This window comes from Amphiprion ocellaris, chromosome 2 (assembly GCF_022539595.1).
Source record: "Amphiprion ocellaris isolate individual 3 ecotype Okinawa chromosome 2, ASM2253959v1, whole genome shotgun sequence".
In the NCBI taxonomy this organism is placed as follows: Eukaryota; Metazoa; Chordata; class Actinopteri; family Pomacentridae; genus Amphiprion; species Amphiprion ocellaris.
Window position 1 is genome coordinate 14374673 of NC_072767.1, and position 22250 is coordinate 14396922.

General features: G+C 40.3%; 1 protein-coding gene across 1 annotated transcript in view; it reads left to right on the forward strand.

Annotated features, from left to right (window-relative positions):
• LOC111569882 (adenylate cyclase type 1-like) overlaps positions 1–22250 on the forward strand; it is a 72274-nt gene that overhangs the window by 10150 nt on the left and 39874 nt on the right. The window contains exons 4-6 of the mRNA XM_023272309.3: positions 3642–3753; positions 13473–13600; positions 19951–20109. Coding sequence (XP_023128077.2) covers positions 3642–3753; positions 13473–13600; positions 19951–20109 — 399 coding nt within the window. The remainder of the gene's footprint in view (positions 1–3641; positions 3754–13472; positions 13601–19950; positions 20110–22250) is intronic.

Below are 22250 nucleotides of genomic sequence, written 5' to 3' on the forward strand. Positions count from 1 at the left end.
ACTGAGATGCCGCACTATTTCTACACTCAGCTATTTTCTTTTTTGGCTTTTTTGAGACAAATCTTCTACATGTCTATGAAGCTCACTGATGACATTTTACTTCCAAAATGTTCCATTCATTCACCTATAATCTCTATTTTTATAATAACAATTATTAAAATGACCATGTGACACGATTGTAGCAGTGTGAAAGGGTTAACTTATGGTGAAGAAACAGTAATTTAAGGAATTTTAGCTTGAATCCATAGCTCCTTTTGGATTTATGTGGCTTTATAATGTGTTTAAGCTCATTTTGGAACTGTCTCATTTACGACTTCACTGTTCTGATTCACACTTACTGCTCTAATAGTGGCATTTTCAGCCTCAGCAAGCAGATGTTTTCGGTGATAGAGCTCTAAAAACCCACTGCACATTGCCTGCTCAGTACCAAACAACAACCAGACATTGTTAGTGACTAGCTGGTGAACACAGAGGAGCAACTTGAGACACAGTCGACTGGATTTATTTTTTTGCTTCTTGACGATGTTTCACCTCTCATCCAAAGGGCTTCCCCAGTTCTAACTGACTGGTGGGAAGACCCAGGTATTTATTCAGGGCCACCTGTGGGTTGTTACTCACTCAACTAAGTGAGATTAAACATCTTAGGATTGTCATGACCTGAATGATTAACACTCTACACAGACAATTTAGTGGTACACAGAAGCAGGCCCTGGTGCCTGAAAGGGGATTCTGATCTCCTCATTACTGTGTTTAGGAGGATGAAAGGTGAGTTATAAATAGCATTCTGTGTATTAATCTGGTAATTCAGTGGTACTACAATTAGCTAGGTAATCCAGTTTCTGGCATAAAGCAAATCAGCAAAAAAATTATAGATGGATGTAAAATAATTTTTACATCCATTTTTTGTGTGTGTTTGTGGCACTAGCTGACTGACAAAATCGGCAACCAGTCAACTATTTGGCTACCTGATAAATGATTTAAGTCACTAATTAAACACATATTCACAGGGTCTCAATGGCTGAATAGTAGATTTTCAAGTTTTAATTTCTTTATAAAGTACAGGTTTCATATTTGGGGGCTTTTGACATTCTGTAGATTAAATAATGAATTATTCAAATATTTATTATTATATATTATTCAAAGTTTTAAAAAAGATGAATGAATATTTGAAATGTGCTGTATTTACCATTCTTTGCCTGTGAGTTCTAGCAGCTTTTTCCAGAAGCCCCCTCTATTGCACTTGCAATGAAGCAGATATTACATAGTGTAAGAACCTGGCTTGACTTTGAGCTGATTACATTCCATCGAGGCAGTAAAAGAGAATAGGAGTGCTGTATTAGTGCTGCTGAGAGTAGGAGTCGAGGGCTGGCATATCAACAACACTCCTGTCAAGAGACGATCCTCACCACTGTGTCTGTCTGCTCGACACCCACAGTCACCCACAGCTCAGGAACATCGCTGCCCGCTCACCAGCATCTCTGCTGCACCGGCACTGGGCCGACCATCATGCCGCTGCTCCCAGTGAGCAGCTAACGCTCATCTCCAGGGAGCTGCTGCTGCAAACACACGGATGCACACATAAACACATGGCGGCATGTTGCCGAGCAGGGGCGTGACAGCTCCGCGATCTGACCCCCCTTTGATGTGGCCCTGAGAATGTTTGATCACACACGCATTTAGCTTCACCACCACTCTGCTCTCTCTCACCTCCTCCCCTCTCCCCTCTCCCCCCACTGCCCTCCTCTCGCCTTCTCCTCGCCCACCATCCAGCAGCACGACTCACAGTGCAGCCCCATTCAAAGACAAATCGCACCACAGAGCTCTTCTGTTGAGCAGCAGTCGTGATCCCAGCTTTGCATACATCAGGATCCAGAGCAACTATACTGTGCTGCCAAAAAGAGCGCAGCGACTAAGTCACGATGCAGAGGAGGGGCCCTGCTCATGCAGCCACAGCTGTCGCCTTAATACGTTTTAGGTACAGAAAACAGTTTGGCATGCAACTGCTGTTTGGACAGTGTTTAACAAGACATAAAAGCATCCACTTTGCTGGCTGTTTCTTCAAATACACAGGATGATCTGTCCTCATGTTTGCCTCACTACACCCTGTGGAGGTCAGGTGTGAAGTGACTGTTTGCTGAACCTTCTCTCCTCAGAACAGAATTTGTTCAATCACGGCTGACAACAGTAACAGTAACTATCCAAGTCAAGATTTATCCACACGTGAAAGAGCTGTACCTTGAGCTCTAACAAGAGTGATGCAGGTATTTTATAGCCTTTCCCAAAGCAATAACACAAGTTAACCGGTGTAAGGAATCAATTGTTTACTCTAATAGTAAGCTGCAAATGTTTGCTTGTCTGGAAAAATGGCTGACCTAAGCTGGACTTACTTCTGAGACCCAGGTGTAGCATATATAGTTAGCAAAAGTCCAGCATGTGGGAGTCCATCCTGGAAGTCAGTTTATCAAAGTTTAGTTGCTGTAACGTACTATTTATTGATTTTGGAAACTCTACAGCAGCTCTTGCTTGACATATTTGAGATAGACTTACGTTATCAAACACATTGGCTACTCTTAATGCTAAAAGCCTTTTCTCTTGTAACATTAAAAGGGAAAAGCCTACAAGCCAAGCAGACAAACAGTGTTATGAAGAATGAAACAATCGGATATTACATTTTTGATTTAAGAAAACAAACAAGTTCTCCACTGCAGTATTAGAACAATGCTGCTCCCTCATTTCAATGACAGGGATCATTACCCTATGCTGTCTCTTCGAGATGTTTGCCATAACATCAACAATTTAGCATCTTTCACAAGATTCTTGTTAAAAGAAAGCAGTTCTGACCAATCCTTTTAAACTAACACTAGCTTCAGAAGATAATTCATTTCCAATCAGGGCTGGAAGTTAGAAGCCTGCTTTCGTCTCTGCTGCTGCTATCACTTTAAACTGCAAATGAGCCGTGCAAGAACTGAAGGCTTGACAGATGTAGCTCGCCGTCATTACTAGCAGCTGAAAACCTTACAGGCAGGGGTTCAGGGAGAAACATTTTTCAGTTTATCTGAGATACTATAGGTATCTAAAAAACTGAAACTCAGCAGCTCCTGTGATGAAAAAAAAATCAAATATTACCCAGCTTGACACACTGTTCCAGCTCTGATGCCTTTACTCCACTGAGAGCAGTGATTTTTCACTGAGTCAATAAGATCCATAACACCTTGTTTTGCTGCCATCTGGCCTGCCTCCGAGCAAATGAATGAGGGGCTAAGTAGCTTTCAACACCTTCCTCAACCTCACTGCAGCAGCTAGCCAGCAGCAGCCAATTTAACTCTGTAAATGATTCAGTGGTTGGCCTATAAGACAGTTTCACTTATCAGGGATTGGATTATTGTACTTGCTTCTTCGCTTCTGATTGCCATTAGCCAATTTCTCTGCTCTGCTGTGATCTTTGGGTATTCTGTGCCAGAAAGATTCTGAGCAGTTAACATATTCCATCTGTATTTGTAGAATTTATGTTTTGTTGACACGTAAACTGCAGTTTGTTTAGTTGATGGAGAAAACAAGGAGCAGGGAGAACCCAAGTCAGCTGTCACAACGAGTTCACTTTTCAGTTTAGATTAAATCTTCTTGTCTTTCTGTCCTGACAGCATCTTGTTTGCAGACATCGTGGGTTTCACCAGCTTGGCTTCTCAGTGTACTGCTCAGGAACTGGTCAAGCTGCTCAATGAGCTCTTTGGGAAGTTTGATGAACTGGCTACAGTAAGTGCTTCTCTACCCCACTGACTGCTATCACTAAATTCACCTACTTCGTAACAAGACTGATTCAATGATTAAATGATCCACAAAGTGTGACTGATGTGCAGCAACATCTATATGTACTTCAGCCTGTGAATGGTTCAAATAAATCCCTACTTTAAGAGTGTAAGATATCCAATGACTGCTTACTGATTATTGTTAATACACTTGAACAAGCGCTTTAAAATGTTCTACAATTATCATGTTACGAGAGAGAATATATTTCACTCTATGCTCTCATACAGTCATGAAAAAAAAATATTAGACCACCCTTGTCTTCATCAATTTCTTGTTCATTTTAATGCCTTGTACCACTAAAGGTACATTTGTTTGGACACATATAATGATAACAACAAAAATACCTCATAAAAGTTTAATTTAAGAGCTGATATCTAGCCATTGTCCATGATTTCCTTGATAATAACCAAAATCACTTCAGTTCTTCCATCAATAGCTATGGCATTGTACTGCCAAAAACAGTGCTTTTAGGCATTCCATGTTTTCTTTTCTGTCTGTTTTAGTCACATGATATACAGAGGAGTTGGTACTTGATTGCATAACCATTGTTTTTGATGACTGCAGCCATGGATCTTGGCATGCTCTCCACCAGCTTCTGACATTATTCTGCTGTCACAGCAGCCCATTCCTGTTGTACAAATTCAAACAAATTTGCTTTGTTTTTGGGCTTGTGGTTCTCCATTTTGCGTTTGATGATTTTCCACAGGTTTTCAACTGGATTTAGATCTGGTGATTGAGCAGGTCAAGGCATGGTTCCAATGTTCTTGTCCTCCATCCAGGCTTTAACTGATCTTGCCATGTGGCAAGGGGCATTGTCTTGTTGGAAAATCCAGTCATTGGAGGCAGGAAAGAGTTTTCCAGCTGATAGAAGAAGACTGTTTTCAAGATTAGCCCTGTACATATCCTGGATCATTCACCCTTCACACAAGTACATTTGCCCTGTTCTACCCACAGTGAAACAACCCCAGATCGTCACTGATCCACTTCTCTAGGCTTCCTCCCAAACCAGTAAGTTGGCTGGAGTGGGCATCAAGTGGAAATTGGATTCATCACTGAAGAGAATCTTAGCCCAATCATCAACAGTCCAATCCTTGTGATCCCCAGCAAAGTGTACCCGGGCTTTCCTCTGCCTTTCATTGAAGAAGGGCTTCTTCCGTGCCCTGTGTGACTTCAGACCAGCTTCAAGAAGTCGGTTTCTAACTGTCTTTGCCGAACACATCACATTTCTCCACAGTGCCCACTCATCCCTGGAGGTCTGAGGACGATTCCTGACACAGAAACGGATAAGTGACAGTCATCTCGTGGGGTAGACAGACGTTTCCTGCCGTGACCAGTTAGCAGTTTGATGGTAGCGTGTTGGGCTTGTTTTTTCTTGATGTAATGAACGGCTGTCTTGGAGATCTTCAGTTTTTTTGCTACCTGTCTCTCACTCCTGCCAATTTCCAGCAGTGCCAAGATGGCTGTCTTTATGGCTTCACATAATTCTTTAGTTTTAGGCATTATGTGAGAGCTGACAACTTCTGAGTTGTGTTACGGCTTGAATGCAAGCAGGAAACCACTCTAGGCCTTTACATGTGCAGTGCTGCTTATGACATGAAATGGCCTCTTATATACCCTGGGAATACAATGAAGCTGAAGCATGTCAAATAGGACATAAAGTATTATGTAATCAGCTGCATTTTTTGTCCTGTTCATTGTATTCTTCAGGTAATATACCTTTAGTGGTACCAGGCATGAAAATAAACAAGAAATTGAAGAAATCAAAGGTGGTCTAATATTTTTTTTCCATGACTGTATATCTATTCTATTCTATTCTATTCTATTCTATTCTATTCTATTCTATTCTACTCTATATTCTCAGTGCTTAATTGACTTCGTGGTCACTTGGGTACAAACTGTAAAATGTAAAAACAAAGCTGACAATGCCTTATACATTTTTATACAGCATTTGTGCAAGCAAGCAGTTGCCTATTAATACATCTTGCAGATGTAGGAGCTTTGTTTTGGGCCTCTTAATATAGATTCATTTCACTCTCCTTTTAGCTCTGGCTTGGTCTCCAACAAATCCTGAGGGAAATATCTGGCTCTTTGGCTGTAATTAATGACTCATTACACTTCACTGATTACTCAGCTCCATTAGATGCCTTTTTAGATGACTCTAAATCTTGTACACCTACACTGCATCTTTAGCATGTGCAGAAACAAAGACCAGGACACTGCAGTTTGACACTTGGTCACTTAACCGAGAATGCATCAAGAACAGTACATATCAGTCAGTCTCAACATTAAAACCACCAGGCTAATACTGTGTAAGTTCCCCTCATGCTGCCAAAACAACTCTGACTCTTCTAGGCAGAAACTCCACAGTTTTCTGAAGGTGTGCTATGTGATATTATTTACTTAGATGTTAGCAGCAGAGCTTTTAAGTCTTGTAACTTGGAAGGTTGGACCTCCATGGATCAGACTTGCTTTTCCAGGACATTCTACAGATGCAAGACTGGACTAAAACCTGGAGAATTTGAAGTGAACATGATGAGCTCTTTGCCATGTTCCTTAAACCATTCTTGAGGAATGAAGTAGTGTGGAAGGCAGAATTGTACTGTCCTCAAAGAATGGGACTTCTATAAAGGGATGTATGAGGCAACAACATTTAGAGTGGTGGTACATGTCACAGTAACAACCGCATAAATGCAAGACCAAAGGTTTCCCAGCAGAATATTGCCCAGAGCACCACATTGCGTCCGTCAACTCACTTTCTTCACATACTGCATTCTGCTACCATTAACTTCTCCAGGTAACAGATGCACTCAAATGTCTACATGATGTAAAGGAATATGTTATTCATCAGATCATGAACTTCTTTCATCACCCGTTGTTGGTGTAGTTGCCTGTATGCAAGGTTCAACATGGACATTGTGACTGGGCTGCTGCCATACAGCCCCACATACAGCAGGCTGTGATGCACAGTGTGTTCGGACTCCTCTCTGTCGTAGCCAGCTTTATGGTTTTCAGCTATTGGTGCTGCAGTTGTTCGTCTGTATGATCATAGCACATGGACCACCCTTCAATGCGCCTCTGGTGCCTATAACTCTGTCACTGGTTTGCTAGTTGTCCTTGTTTGACTTTTAGTAGGTACTGCATACCAATCAGAATGCAGACCTTGGTCCTTGTCAGAATTTAGATTTTTACGCTTGCAGATTTTTCAACTTAAAGAAGTGATTGTTCACTTGCTGCCATCTATGGACCACGCCTTGGCAGGTGTCGTTGTGATGAGTTAATCAATCAGTTATTCAATCCACTTGTCAGTGGTTTTAAAGTTGTGGCTGACTGATGTGTAACTGGGTCGACCAGAGGGTTTTAGAGTGACAGAGATGCAGAGTGTTGCCATAATTATAGTAACTCAAGGTCAAAACATGCTACTTCAGAAATAAGCTACTACAGCACAAACATCCTCCTCACGTTTGTGCTGTAGTTTGTCCTTTTGCTTTACCCTTTCACGAAAAAGACAGAAATCATAGTAGATAAAGAACTTCTTTGTAGTCAAACGAAACCAGCTGTTCTTCAGAACAATCCAGTGTGTTTTGTTGTTTTTAAGACTTGCTCCTTTGTCCTGTCAACTATTTAGGTGGTTCCCTCTGTGGTTCAAGACAGTTTCTGTTTTACACAGGCCTGTTTGTAGCCACAATACACATAAAAAAAGGCAGATTCTGGTGGTGCACTGACGTTAGGTGGGTGGGCTGGCGAAGTTAGCTACTGTATAGTCCAACTGTTAGCTAAATGTAAGTTTGGCTGGAGTCAGTTGGCCAAGCATGTTTATTCAACATACACTAGCTTGTCTTTTTACTGTTCTCTTTTCAGTCAGTTATCAAAGTTAAGCAAAGCGGCTCGTTTCTCACTGTGACTGACAGCCAAAGCATGCTGTGGAAGAGAGAAATTTTCGATGAACCAAAGTGTGTGAGTTTTTTGAACTTTCCTTTGTCAGTTGCTGAAGATAATAAACAATCATTGATCTAGGCTGCTAAAATATAATAGGTGATGATGTGATGGTACATTTATTTGAAAAGGAAAAGAAGTGGGTTAGCAAAACCATAGTAAAACCCTTAATTTGCTTTACTTGCTGCACTGCTCAGATGAAGAGACTGTATATAAAAGATGGACATAGCAACCGTGTTATTACTGGTTTGTGAGCTACTGTCTTGAATCTGGGAACTAGCTGCTGCCAGCTTGTTCTTTCAAAATCAGATGCAACAAGTGATCTGGACTGAGAAATTAAGGACACTACGTACACCGATGATGTGCCAATCCCAAGGTAACCCTGCCTTAAGACGCACCCTTTTAACAAAGTGAACATCATGTTGCATTCAAAAAGTCTTGAAATTAATGCTTGAGACCATAAACTCACTAGAACACTGCGTACTGAGGTGACATAAAAAAATGTACGGACATTTTCTCATGCACTTCTTTACATTAAAACATTTTTTTGCAACTAGGTGAGTCACCCCCTGCCAGCTGTTAGATCCAGAGGCTCACTGTATTTACAGTCTATGCTCAGATGTTTATGTAGGTGACGGAGATAAGGCTGAACTAAAGCAGGAAAGTTATTCGCTGCAGTATCAAAAACAGTGAGCTCTATGACATTCTATGTAGCTGAAAGGAACTGCAGATTTACACATCGTCATTAACCGAGTTGTCAATTTAAAAAAAAATGTTGCAAAAAAAATTATCTTGTGTTCAATGATGGACAAACTATGCAACAGTAGCAATGTGTTTAAATTGCCTGACGACGAGGTTCATGCTGACATGTACAGTTGTTTGCAACAGTTCCGGCACTCCAGGCAAAACACGAGTAAAGAGAAGTGAATATATCCACACATTAAAACTCTTTTTTTAAACAAGCATGTGCAAAAGTTCATTTTTGCTATGTTTGCTGCAGAGGCGGAATTACTTATTTTCACTTAAAAAAAAAAAAAATCTATAAAATCATAAATTTGCATACAACTGCAAGATAAAATCTTCATTGTGATAGTGTAGTTGGTTTTGGATTGGATGAACAAAGTGTACAGGATGATGCTACAAAGAAAAGTAGGAACGTTCAAATTCGAACTTCTGTTATGAAATAACGTTGCTGAGTGGTTTCACTGAGCCTACAGTGAGGAAGGCAACCTGCCAATGACTCCAAACGGTTGGTAAGCTCCTCTTTCATCGTGTTGTTCCTCTGTAACATGAAAAGGCTTCCCAAAAAAATTAAATGTATTATTTATCCCTGTAGCTCATTTATTATGCCAAGCCATATATTGATCCAAACAGTGAAAGTTAAACTGGAGACGCTGACTGACATGGAGGAGGAGTAGGAGGAGATGAAGGTCAAGAAGGAGAAGGAGCTGGAAGAAAGAGAGAAGGAGAGATGAGAGAACCGATTTTTATACAGAGGGGAGATAAGGGCTGAGGAGGTGGAGTGTTTCTGTGTGTGTGAGAGAGAGATACAGCACTACTGGGACCACTGACAGTGTGTACGGTAGCAAACACTGTACGTCAGTAAGCCTGTGTAGCGTTGTTCTCTGGGAAAGAAGATTAGGTGAGTGATAGGTTGTCTGCCGCCAGACCACTGTAATCATATTAATACTGCATGAGCCACACACACACACACACACACACACACACACACACACACACACACACACACTTACACACACACACACACACACAGTCATGTGCTTCCATCACTTCAGGGGACATCATATTGACTTGCATGACGGCTGTTTGTCCACAAAACAAAGCCTGCTCCCCACAGTGATCATTAACAGACATACTGTACGTCCCCATAATATGATGTTTTTTAAGTAGACACACATGCACACTCATGGTTTTATCATCACAGTTTTATCCATGTTGTCAATAGACCGTATCAGTACATGATCATACACAGAGAAGCTGCATCACCATCAGGCTAAACAGAAGATGGTTCTAAATCTGGGCTTTTTACTGGCTCCATCACTTAACCTGCAGCCCTTGTGCAACTTTTGTCACATGATTACAGGTGGTTGTGGCGCTGTCAGGTGAAGTGTGATGTCTTGATCTGTTTGAAGAACCAATCTGTTGGTGAAGACCATGAGATGCGGTTAAAAATTTGTATGAGCCGTCAGCTGTTTTCAGAAACCAAGCTTTGATGAAGTTTCTGTACACTACCTGCCCAACACCAAGCAGCTGAGAGGCACAGCCCAAGGCTAGCTGGTAAAAATGTTGAGTATTTAACAGTTAGAGATGATGGTGGAGACTAAACCAGAGCTAAAAGGAGAGTGAATGTTTGGCTTGAATTAATTAAGTTGAAACACTACTGCAAATAAATTGGGTTTATCAGTTTATTCACCACCAAGTTAGCCATAAAAACTCCATTAGCAGGACTGATGACTTTGTATTAGCTAGAAGCCAAATGCTTTTTTTAAAAGCAATCAAATTTCGAAATACTCAGTGTTCTGACCACAGCAATGTAGTTTAGTTTAGAATGTGATTTTTAAATGTATCTGCCAGCTTGTTATAGAGCAGCTATAAAACAAGAGTTACAGTACTTGTTTCACTTTCTCTATGTATCATGTTTTACAACAAAATATTTGCATTCATATTTTAAATTAGTACCAGAGTTCCTCATCCTCTTGTAAATAATTATGTAAATTCTCACCATTTTATAGAACAACTGACATACTTTTTTTGAAGGATAAATTTCTCATGGATTACTATGTAGAACTCTGCAATATAGCACAATGAAGTCACAAGGTTTAATTCTTTGCATTTAATTTACATCTGATTTGAAGCATTCAGTCACTATCTAATTATTTTTAATGTTTACATATATGTATGTACTCTGAGCATCAAAAAGAGTTCATCGAGAGGTTTCCCATTATAAATAAAATCTTCAGGCTTGTCCAAAATGTCACCTTTACACTCAGCCCTCAGTGTGCCACATACTTGACCTCCTCTTCTCTGAGGCCAAGAGATCTCTACAGACTTCACTCTTGCTTTCTACATGCACACACATGCACATGCACACACAAGTCACAGTGGGATTATCCCCCTTGAATTCATTCTGCATCGCCGCAATCAGTCATGGCTTAACGTGGGACGAGAGACAGAGGGAGAGAAAGAGCAAGATACAAGGTGCTATGAGGTTTGCTATCAGTGCTCCAGCACTCAGCAAACCATTATATGGAAATCTTGTGATGAGGATATATCGTGTGCATGCGTGCGAGTGTGTGTGTGTCGCTGCAGCTGCACCCTAATTGAGATTTATACCCTGTCGTGTTAGCTTGGGAGAAATTCACTTTCAAAGTGGCTCTGTCACAGCTGCTGAGCCTGTCTTACTGCTGTATGCTACATAACACATTGATTCTCTGAGGGTTCGCCCCAAACTTAACCACGACAGACACACGCCTCACCCTAACCTCCACATAATCATACTGAAGGCAGGAATGAATCAAGCCAAACTAGGGACACAGATTTTATCCTCATTCTTCCCCAGTAAGCTGCTTCAAAATCCCAAATTTGTCTTCAAAAGCAAACCCAGATACCTTTCTCTTGAGACATGGCTTTCTGTCAGCTTGTAATTTCTCTCATTTCTGTTCCTATACATGCACATACACACACACACTTCGTTTCTGTTTCTAGCGCTGGGATAATCATCCACGTTCTGAATTCTCATGTCCTCCCACGCCAGAATCTTTCTGCTCCCGTGAGCAGAAAACCAGAGCACCCCATCTTCTGTCTTCACATCTTTTCCTCTTGCCCTGCAGTTTTCATGAATCATCTGTAATGTATGTATGTGTGTTTGCGTGTGTGCAGATATGTGTTTGTCACTCAGAGGCTGCCTGCAGGCAAAGCTTTGTAGGGTCTACCATTGCAATTTTGTGATGACTGTGCGATACAGTGCCCAAAGGAAACCGTGTGAATGCAACTAAATCCAAGTACCTGTACAGTTCTGTATGTTCTCATGTAACCATGCTGCAATTTGTGTTTTTCTGCTGGTATGTGTGCGTGCGTGCGTGCATGCATGCGTGCGTGTGTGTGTGTGTGTGTGTGTGTGTGTGTGTGTGTGTGTGTGTGTGTGTGTGTGTGTGTGTGTGTGTGTGTGTGTGTGTGCGCCATCATTGTGGAGTTTGTGACTGTGACAAATAGCGGATCTGTCTGGGAATGTGTGGGTGGGATTCTACTTCAAGAGCATGTCGGAGCAATTAGAGTTGGCCTCAACTACAAACATACAAATGGTTGCACAAGCACACACATCTGATTTACATGAACAGAGATGTAACTACAGTTTCCATGCAGTTTCTGTACAGTTAAATAACATGTAAGAGGAGTAAAAGTACCTTACTGTAAAAGTTTCAGCTGTTCAACATAGAAATGGTGTAAGGATGTATGTTACGATTTACTTCCTACACTGTGTTTTCAGTGTTTGCTATCACTGCTGAACTTTGTTCCCAGGAGGAACTAGTTGGAGTTATCAAGTTAAAGAAGAAAGGGTTTAAAATAGCAGCGGTCCTTGCATAATTTGACATTTGTGAGGAAATCAAAGTTTATAAAATCTCTGACTCAGAATTAAAACAAAACCTCATTCTCTAATCTTTTTATTGCAGGCATCCATGCTGATCATCATCATTTGCTAACACTGATGCAAACATTTGTTTACTAGGTGTAATGCATCATTAATATGCTATAATGTGTATCATGTTCAGTCATTTGTTGCTTAGCACTAGGCACAAAGGTCAGCTAGTTTGGCACAAATTTGGTCTAAAACCAGACTCCTGGACCACAAAATATACATTGATCAGCCACAACATTCTGACCACTGACAGGTGAAGTGAATAACATTGATCATCTTGTTATAATGCAACGTTCTGCTGGGAAACCTTGAGTTCTGACATTCATGGTGATGTTTGACATGTACCACCCACCTAAACACTGCAGGTCAAGCAACCCTCCAAACCCTCACCACACTTGACAACAGCACTCTTTGATGCCCCCCTCAGCAGGACAATGCACAAGGACACACTACAAAAACTGCTCAGGAGTGGACCAGGGAACACAACAGAGCTAAGCTGTTCACCTGGGTTCCACAGTCCTCAGATCAAAATCTTATTGAGCATCTGTGGGATGGTCCAGGATAAGCCTGATCTATGTAGGTCCCACCCTGCAACCCACAGAATTCACTGCCACCATCCTGGTGCCACAGGACATCCCCAGAGGTCCTGTGTTCATACCCCACTGGCTCAGAGGAGTTTTAACAGCATAAAGGAGACCAACACAATATTAGGCAGGTGGTCATAATGTTATGCCTGATCGGTGTATCTACTATAAATTACTGGCAGTCCCTCCATGTTGCATTATTTCAATCAAGACCAAAGTGGACAGACAAACCAGATAAACCAACAGACTGACCTCACCAACCCTAGAAAAAATTGTTAAAAATCGAATAAGCTTGCAAAGGGCTATAATTGTGACTTAGTGAATAACTTCTTGATTGTCCCTTTGCCTTTATTGTATGATATCCTTAAAACAGATATACATTATTTACTGGCCAAGATATATCTAGAGTAAACTCAAGGTAAATATTTGTAACATGACTGCCATTGTACAACAGTAGTTTGTTTCAGATGTTCATCTCTGTGTGTCTGCAGGAGAACCACTGCAGGCGTATCAAGATACTGGGGGACTGTTACTACTGTGTGTCAGGACTGACACAGCCCAAGGCAGACCACGCCCACTGCTGTGTGGAGATGGGGCTGGATATGATCGACACAATCGCGTGAGTCACACAACTACATTTTCTCTGTGACATGCATGATGTGTTTTGCATATGTATGTACGGGTAAACATAAGAGGTTTCATTTACTTCACATGAACATGTTGAATTGTCAGTTTAATAATGAAAGACCTGTTTGTTTCTGTTAATATGCAGGATATTAAAAGCTAATCTACAGATTTCATTGACATTTGGGGAAATGTTTTGCTATAGATTACAGATGAACTGAATGTTACCATTTATATGGCATGTTTTAGCTCATGTCTTGTTACTAAGAGATGTATAAGCACATTTCCCACCTAAACAAATTGCCACCTTTGGGATTTTTCTGCAAACCGCTTCTTTCAGTTCTATTACCACAAATATCACCTGATCTTCACCAGTTTCAATACCTACCAGGTCACAAATGGTATGTGTCGACAGGGTGTTTTTCGACATGAGAAATCACGACGCTTTCAAAGTGAACACTTGATGAGCGTTCAAATAGTCAGTGTCACGATAGGTCATTGATAGTTGCTCTTACAGGGAGGCAAACATAAATTGCACCTGACTGAATAAACATTTCACTTCTAGGCTCTCTGCTCCTGGATTTCAAACCGGACCAACATAATGATTCCTTTGAAAACTTTCGTTTATATTAGGAAAACTCACAAAAATGTATGAAAACTTCTGAGAGCTGCTGAATCCATCTTCATTTAAGATTAAGAACGGTTAGTTCCAAAGTTTCCAGAGCCGTGGAATGGTGGCCTGATGCCCTTCATTTGCATAAAGAAGCCAAGACATTAAGTTTATGCAAAGGAACAACCAACACAAAACCTTGTCTCTCAAAACGCGAAGCAACCCTACCAGAATGCATTGCACAGCTGCTTACATAGATAGTAAATGGGAAGCACTGACGTGATAAATCCAGACACTTACCATATAAAAAGCTAGTTACAAAGCATTGCATGGGTCAGTTTGGTGTAGTTACCTGTATTAAAATGGTAACTTTACCTGGACAACAGCAGAGTTATGCTTTACTAACAACTCTGCTGCTAACAAACACATTGCTTTTGTTTACAGTTACTTCTAATCCCTTCAATTTTTATAGCTTTACGTGATGCAATCAAAAAGTCCTGGGACTGTTTGTGGTGCGTGGAGCCAGTCATGATCACAAACACTCCTCTCCAATTCCTTTAATTTTGCAGACAGAAAACATTTGAATATGATGGATATGAGAGAAGAGATCAGCATTTCAGCTTTTATTTCCAGATATTTACACCTGGATCTGATACACAACTTAGAAGATAGCACCTTTTGTTTGAACCCGCCCATTTTTTATGTGAGCAAAAGTATTGGAGCAGGTGACTGACTGGTGTGTTTTTGTTCCCCTTGATTATTCAAACAATAAATAGCGCTCAGTGTCTATGTTCAGTTTCAGATTTGTTTTTTTCCATGTGCAGACTGAATCTATAGATGTATAACCAACCAGAAAACCAGAGAGCTGTCTATGGGTGAAAATTAAGCAGTTGTGATGCTGAGAGAATATGGAAAATCAATCAGAGCCATTGCGCAAACATTGACTATAGCCAGTACAACTATTTGGAATGACCTGAAGAAGAAAGAGACCGCTGGTGTAGGAAGTAACAGACATGGAATGGGTAGACCAAGAAAAACAGCAGCAGTTGATAACAGAAACATTGTGAGAGCTATATAGAAAGAACCTAAAACAACTGTTAGTGACATCAGCAACAACCTCCAGACGGCAGGAGTGAAGATATCACAATCTGTTCACAGAAGAGTTTATATTCAAAGTACAGAGGCTACACCAGAAGATGCAGACCACTCATTAGCAAGAAAAAGAGGATGGACAGGCTAGAATTTGCCAAAAAGTACAGAGATGAGCCTCAAAAAGTTTCATGGAATGATGAGACAAAGAGGAACCTTTCCCAAGTGACAGAAAGACTAAAGTTTGAAGAAAGAAAGGATCTACTCGTGATCCTGAACATACAAGCTCATCTGTGAAACTCAGTGGAGGTAATGTCATGGCTTGGGCTGGCATGGCTTCTTCTGGGACGGGCTCATTAATCTTCATTAATGATGGATCACATGATGGCAAGCAACATTAACTCAGAAGTCGACAGAAACATCCATCCATCCATCCATTATCTATACACCGCTTAATCCTCACTAGGGTCGTGGGGGGGGCTGGAGTCTATCCCAGCTGACTCAGGTGAAGGCAGGGGACACCCTAGACAGGTCGCCAGTCTGTCGCAGGGCCACATACAAAGACAAACAAGCACTCTCACATTCACACCTACGGGCAATGTAGAGTAATCAATTAACCTCAGCATATTTTTGGACTGTGGGAGGAAGCCGGAGTACCCGGAGAGAACCCACGCATGCACAGGGAGAACATGCAAACTCCATGCAGAAAGATCCCGGGAAAGCCGGGACGCGAACCAGGGACCTTCTTGCTGCAAGGCGAAAGTGCTAACCACTACGCCACTGTGCAGCCCTCGACAGAAACATTTTGCCTGAAAATTTATAGAAAGATGCCACCATGGCGCCTGGGTAGCTCAACAGGTTGAGTGGCTGAACCATGAACTGGGGCTGTAGTTCCCATGCAGTGATCATGGGTTTGATTCCTGCCCATGGCCCTTTGCTGCAGGTCATTCCCCTATTCTTCTCTCCACTTTCCTGTCTTCCTCTCACTATGACTGTCAAATAAAGCAGCAGAACAGCCAAAAAATATTTTTAAAAAAGAGAAAAAAAAGGAATATGTCACCAAACTGACTGGGAGATACTTCACCGTGCAGCAAGATAATGACCCAAAACACACTGCCAAAACAAGAAAGGAGTTGATCAGGAACAAGAAGTGGAAAGTTTTAGATTGGCCAAGTGAGTCTCCAGACTTAAACCCTATAGAGCTGCGTTTTACCTGTAAAAGAATAGACTGAAGGGAGTAACCCCCCAAAACAAACAACAACTGAAAGAGGCTGTGGTGAAAGCCTGGAAAAGCATGACAGAAGAATGCTGAAGTTTGGTGATGTCAATGGGTCACAGGTTTGATGCAATTATTGGAAGCAAAGAATTTGCAACTAAATATTAAGTGTTATTCACTTTGATCTATTTTAAGTTCATCTGTTCCAATACTTTTTCTCACCTAAAAATTTGGTGCTCTGTTATAAATAATGCTATCTTCTAAGTTCTGTATCAGATCCAGATGTAAATACGTGGCAATAAATGCTGAAATGTTGATCTTTTGTCTCATATTTATCGTTTCATGTCAAAGCGAAATGCTTTCAGTCTCCAGCAAAAATAAAGGAATTAGCCTCAGTGTTCCAATACTTTTGGAGGGAGTGTACATACAACATGTGTGAGCAGTAACTGTCACAAGTCAAGAGACCATGTGACATCATGCTGTCAACACCAGGACCTGTGTTACACATGTTTTTGTGACAACTGGCAGTTGCACATGTGTGATGTCCCAGTGGAGTTCTAACTGGAGCAGAAAGGAAAACATCATGTCAGTCAACAGCAGGGATTAAATTCAATTCAAGTAACTGTATTTATATAGCACGTACCAATTTCACATAGTATAGTGAAACCTGACAAATTCTAAACAGAAAAACCCAACAAATCAAAACCTTCCTTCAGATTCCCTTTGAACAAACACATAGTGACAGTAGGAAGGAACAAAAAAAACCTCCCCTAAACCAGGATGATTCAACTTGAATGTCAGGGATCATCACTGGTGTTGAGAGGTTGGTGTACTGGTCTGAGCCGAAAACCAAAGACAGACATGGTTGTTGTTGGAGTGTCTAGGTGGAGTTCAACGCTACTATCCTGGGGAGTTGGATTTATAACACTGCAATGACATGTGCATCCTCCAGTTGCACCGTTTGCGTGGTCACAGCCCAGGATAACGTGAGATTTTTGGTCACAGCAGCTCAGTTGTTGCTCTCCACACAGACTGCTCACCTCATTTGGTTCCCTGTGAATTCTTCATCTTGCATACAATGAATTTCAAGTTCAAATTTTGCCATTGTGACAGTTTAGGAGAATCAGCCATCATTGCAGTTAGTCTCACTTTCTGACCTTTTTGATCGCACCTCTTTAAGTTATGTTCACCACAACTCAATGCTTCCTGCAGAGTTTTCACATTACACAAGTTTTGTAGAAAACAGAAATAAGTGAATGAAAGTTTAATTGTGGATACAACGCTAGTGGGGTTATTGAGGTAGAAATATATCTTATACTGAATTTAACAAGACAGCAGGTGGACATGGAGGAAGTTTGGATTCCTGTTTTTTTTCTGCTGTAAAAAAAAGTAAAGCAAATTAAATTAAAAATAAACTATAGTCTTATGAAAACATATTAGTTTGTTGTTGAAATAAAAAGTAAATCAGAAAGATTTTTACAGTAGTTTCAAACATTTCTTAGTCATTTGATTTGCACAGCATCATGGAGGGGACTCACAAATATCTAATGTTGCTCAGTATTAATGTAGTAGTACAACATGATACAGGACTGTTTAGTCTGAACACAACAGAAATATCCATGTATGTCTTAATACTGACTGAAGACAGATCTTGCAAACTGAGAGTAATGAAATATCAGACAAATTTGGCAGCTTAAAGACACTTGGCGACACATACACATGGCCCTCGCCTCCCCTACAACTGTGTTGACACACATACACTGAGCACCTTTACCTCATTTTCTTGTGTGAGCACTCGCCTGTCATGTTCTTTCCGTACTGCTCTGTCTGAGTGAATGGATGCCGCCGTGTGAGTCCTTTATCTCAGAGGACAGGTGCTGCCATACACACTCATCCCTCACCGAGTGTGTGTGTGTGTGTGTGTGTGTGTGTGTGTGTGAGAGAGAGAGAGAGACATCCCTCCTTCAGCCTGATGGCCAGACCACATTTTCTTTTCTGCCACCCTGTAAACACACACACAAACACACACTTTGTTCTAACTCTGCCGCTCTCTATTTCCTTCCTTGGCTCCATCCGTGACTCTGTCTGCAGTCTGAAGTTGCTGACCTCCTGCTAGCTTTGTGGTGTGATTTGGGAAAATGTCCTGATTTATCTCCATTGCACCACAACACAGCAACAGGAAGGTGGCCTACAAAAATGTACATCCATACATGCACACCCTCAAAGTGAATGGGATGAGCTTTTTGTTTGTTTGTTTGTTTTGTTTGTGCTCTGTCAGAACAAAGACTATCATTTGTTTTGGAAGAAACTGAAAGCTTGTTCAGGCGTTTATAGGGAGCCAGTTAAACCAGAAACTATTTTAAGAAGGCATATCTTTACCTTGGTTGCAAAAAAGTCATCACTGAAATGTTTTGGATCTATTTTAGCATCAAATAGATACTGAAAACCCATCAGCATACATATTCACATCATTTAACTTAAGTCAGGTCAGTCATTTCTGAGAAATGACAAGATTGGGAAAACTGCTTCAAATTTCACATCGTTAAAAACTGGTTTATCACCTTTCTGTGTCTCCGCCTGGTATGTGAAACAAGCTGCTCACTGATCGAAACTAAACATTGTATCAGATCTCACAATCACTGACAACTCTGAAAGCTACAAATGTGTAAATGTGCTTTTAAATATCTTGCAAGAATATCCTGGAGTCACAATGTTTACTATGAGCGTTGCATCGTGCTTACTTGCAGGGCAATTAAAAAGAAAATTTGCAACCATAGCAGCAAGAAAAAGATTTTCTCCCTGAATATATGCCAATAAAATAAAGTTTACACTTTCAATAGTATACGTGTATTCTTATCATGTCTACACAAAAAGTTATTAAGCATTCTTTGATATTATTAAGGAAAATTTGAGATGGTTTTCAACCCAAATTGGCTGCTGCAGAAAATAGTTAAACAATAAGCCATCATTTGATAACTAGCATCAAACATACAGTCCAGCTGATTATGCCAATGTCCTTCGTTGCACCAATGTACTGGAAAAAAATTGGAATCTTATTATCAACACAGTGATAATAATTAATTCTAAAGGGAACATGAATATCTGTATCTAACATGACAAAATTTCATTTAATAGTTTCACATTTCACACAACACTATACACGTCAGCCTCATGTGGCACCTTCGGAATAGCTGGACACAATTCAGTAAAACTCATCCTCTGATAACCAGGAATATTTGAACTAGGCTCAATAGCAATCCAACCAAATGCTGATCCAAGTGTAGGACCGGCCAACAAACCACCACAACCATTTATGCAGCCACGCTACCAGCAAAACACACAGCAAAAAGAATGCTGCAAAATCCCCTAAATGTTAAACGTTGTTGTTTTTGTTTGAGCAGTTGGAGATTAACACGCCTCCTCCCCGCAGGTCGGTGGTGGAGGCGACGGAGGTGGATCTGAACATGCGTGTGGGTCTGCACACAGGACGGGTGCTGTGTGGCGTGCTGGGCCTCAGGAAATGGCAGTATGACGTCTGGTCAAACGATGTCACACTGGCAAATGTGATGGAGGCCGGAGGGCTGCCTGGGTCAGTACTGACTGTTACACCCACTGAAGCTGGACTGAAACACAACACAACACACACACGCAGTTTCCCAGCAACAGAGATAGAAGGCAGCCTCATGATGTACAGTATGAATCCAATCATAATGTTCACAGATGCTTAAATGCATTTTTTTAACCTATGCACACCATGTGTATTTTTATAGATTTGTCATATTATACGGTAAGTAAGAAGGCCATTATTTTCTCTCTTACCAGTCATAGAAATATTTGAAGAATCTATGAACATTCTAAAAATCAGAAACTGGGAATGTTTTCTGTATCTCATTATTATATTATAGCATCTTAGTTACTGGATCTCAAATTTAGAATCATAATTATCAGATCTGTATCTAAAAAGTCTCATAATTACAAGATAGTGAGTTTGATTATGAGCTTGTTTTTCTAATTATTATTATTATCTTGTAATAATGAAGAGAGTTGACACAGTTACCACCCATGTCATAGAGAAAGCTCATGAAAAAAGAAAACAAGCCGGAAGAGCAACATGTTTCCAAGTGTGTGATATATTCCTTCTACATAATAAACACAGCAAATGTAGTGTGTGAACTGACCATCATTTTCATTCATGGCTGAATATTTTCCAAGAGGCTGATGAAGAATATGGTGATGAACTGCCAGGAGGATGTGTAAAGTCTGGAAATATCTTGTTTTGCAAAAGTCCTACTGCTCCAAATCACCTTAGCTGCAATCTTTTTGTATGTAGTAGCTGGAGCTGAAGAATATTTCATGTTTTGGCTTCAGAAAATGCCAAATTGGTATTTATTGATTACCAAGGCTAAAGGTTTTTTTTCAGATTAACTGATCTATTAATCAACAAATTGCACTGATACTGACATGTCACTCTATGTAACTGCTAAACTGTGTCTATATTGCTTTATACATATATGTCATGGCCTTTTATTTTAAAGTTGTCTATTGAATGACCTTAAGTCGACTCTGCTTCTAGACACACAAATAGAACTATACTACATTAATGCAGCTGCAGAGTCTATTGCATCTAAAGCTTCTACTGCCTGATTTATTGTCATGTTTAATGAACAACAACAGACTGTACAGATGCCCCATTTGCTTCATGTTTGCAGAAAAGAATTAGACTGAGCCTTTCCTTCTGTTAAAACTGTCCATTATCACCTGATGAATTAATATAAATGCTGAATCCAAAAAATGTTTGCAAATATTAAGGTCATATCAACTCATAAGTGAAAGGAAAATGTTTTCATTATTTAAAAAAAAAATCTAACTTAGAAACTGTTACAATATCATTTGCAGCCAAAATAAATAATAAAAATGTCACTGTGAATACAGAGGCCCAGGCTTCTAACAATATTTTAGGAATCTCTGCAACACAATATCCTTTTAACTAACATCTGAAATGAACAGAATCTGCAATGAGCTTATATTGGTTAGTAATACTGATGTGGATGATTTATCCGTGTAGCACTGCCTTGAAGTTTTTATATTTTCCTCCATTAATACAAAAGGGGATACAGGACTGTCAAAGGAGTAGAGATGCAAAGAATTATCAGTTACTAGTCAACTACTAAATTAATCACCAACTATTTTAATAGTTAATTAATCAATTAAAGCATTTTTTGAAGGAAGAAAGGCAAAATTCTGTGATTCCAGCTGCTTAGATTTGAATATTGTCTGCTGTCTTTAATCCTATATGACAGTAAACAAAATATCTTTGGGATGTGGACAAAATGTTTGTCATCTTGGGCTTTTGCTAAACACAGATTGACATTTTTCACCATTTTCTGACATTTTGTAGATCAAACAACTCACCTCGGGAAGATAATCATCAACTGGTTAATTGGCAGTAGGAATAATTGTTAGCTGCAGTCTTGTGTATGAGTAATGCAAGAAGCAGCTTCAAGCTTGTCATTCAGATCTAACCCAGAAACAGCAAAGCAGAGTATCAAAGCACTGTAAACATAAAAGAGCATCCCTGAGTATGAGCGGTAACATCTACACAACAAGTTACTGTTAGAGTTGTTGCAGAATAAATAAACACCACTTGCCTTCTTCGTTGTATTTCACAAATACTGTATCCTGTTCATGTGCGCCAACATGTTTTATATAACAGATTTTGCACAACAAGGG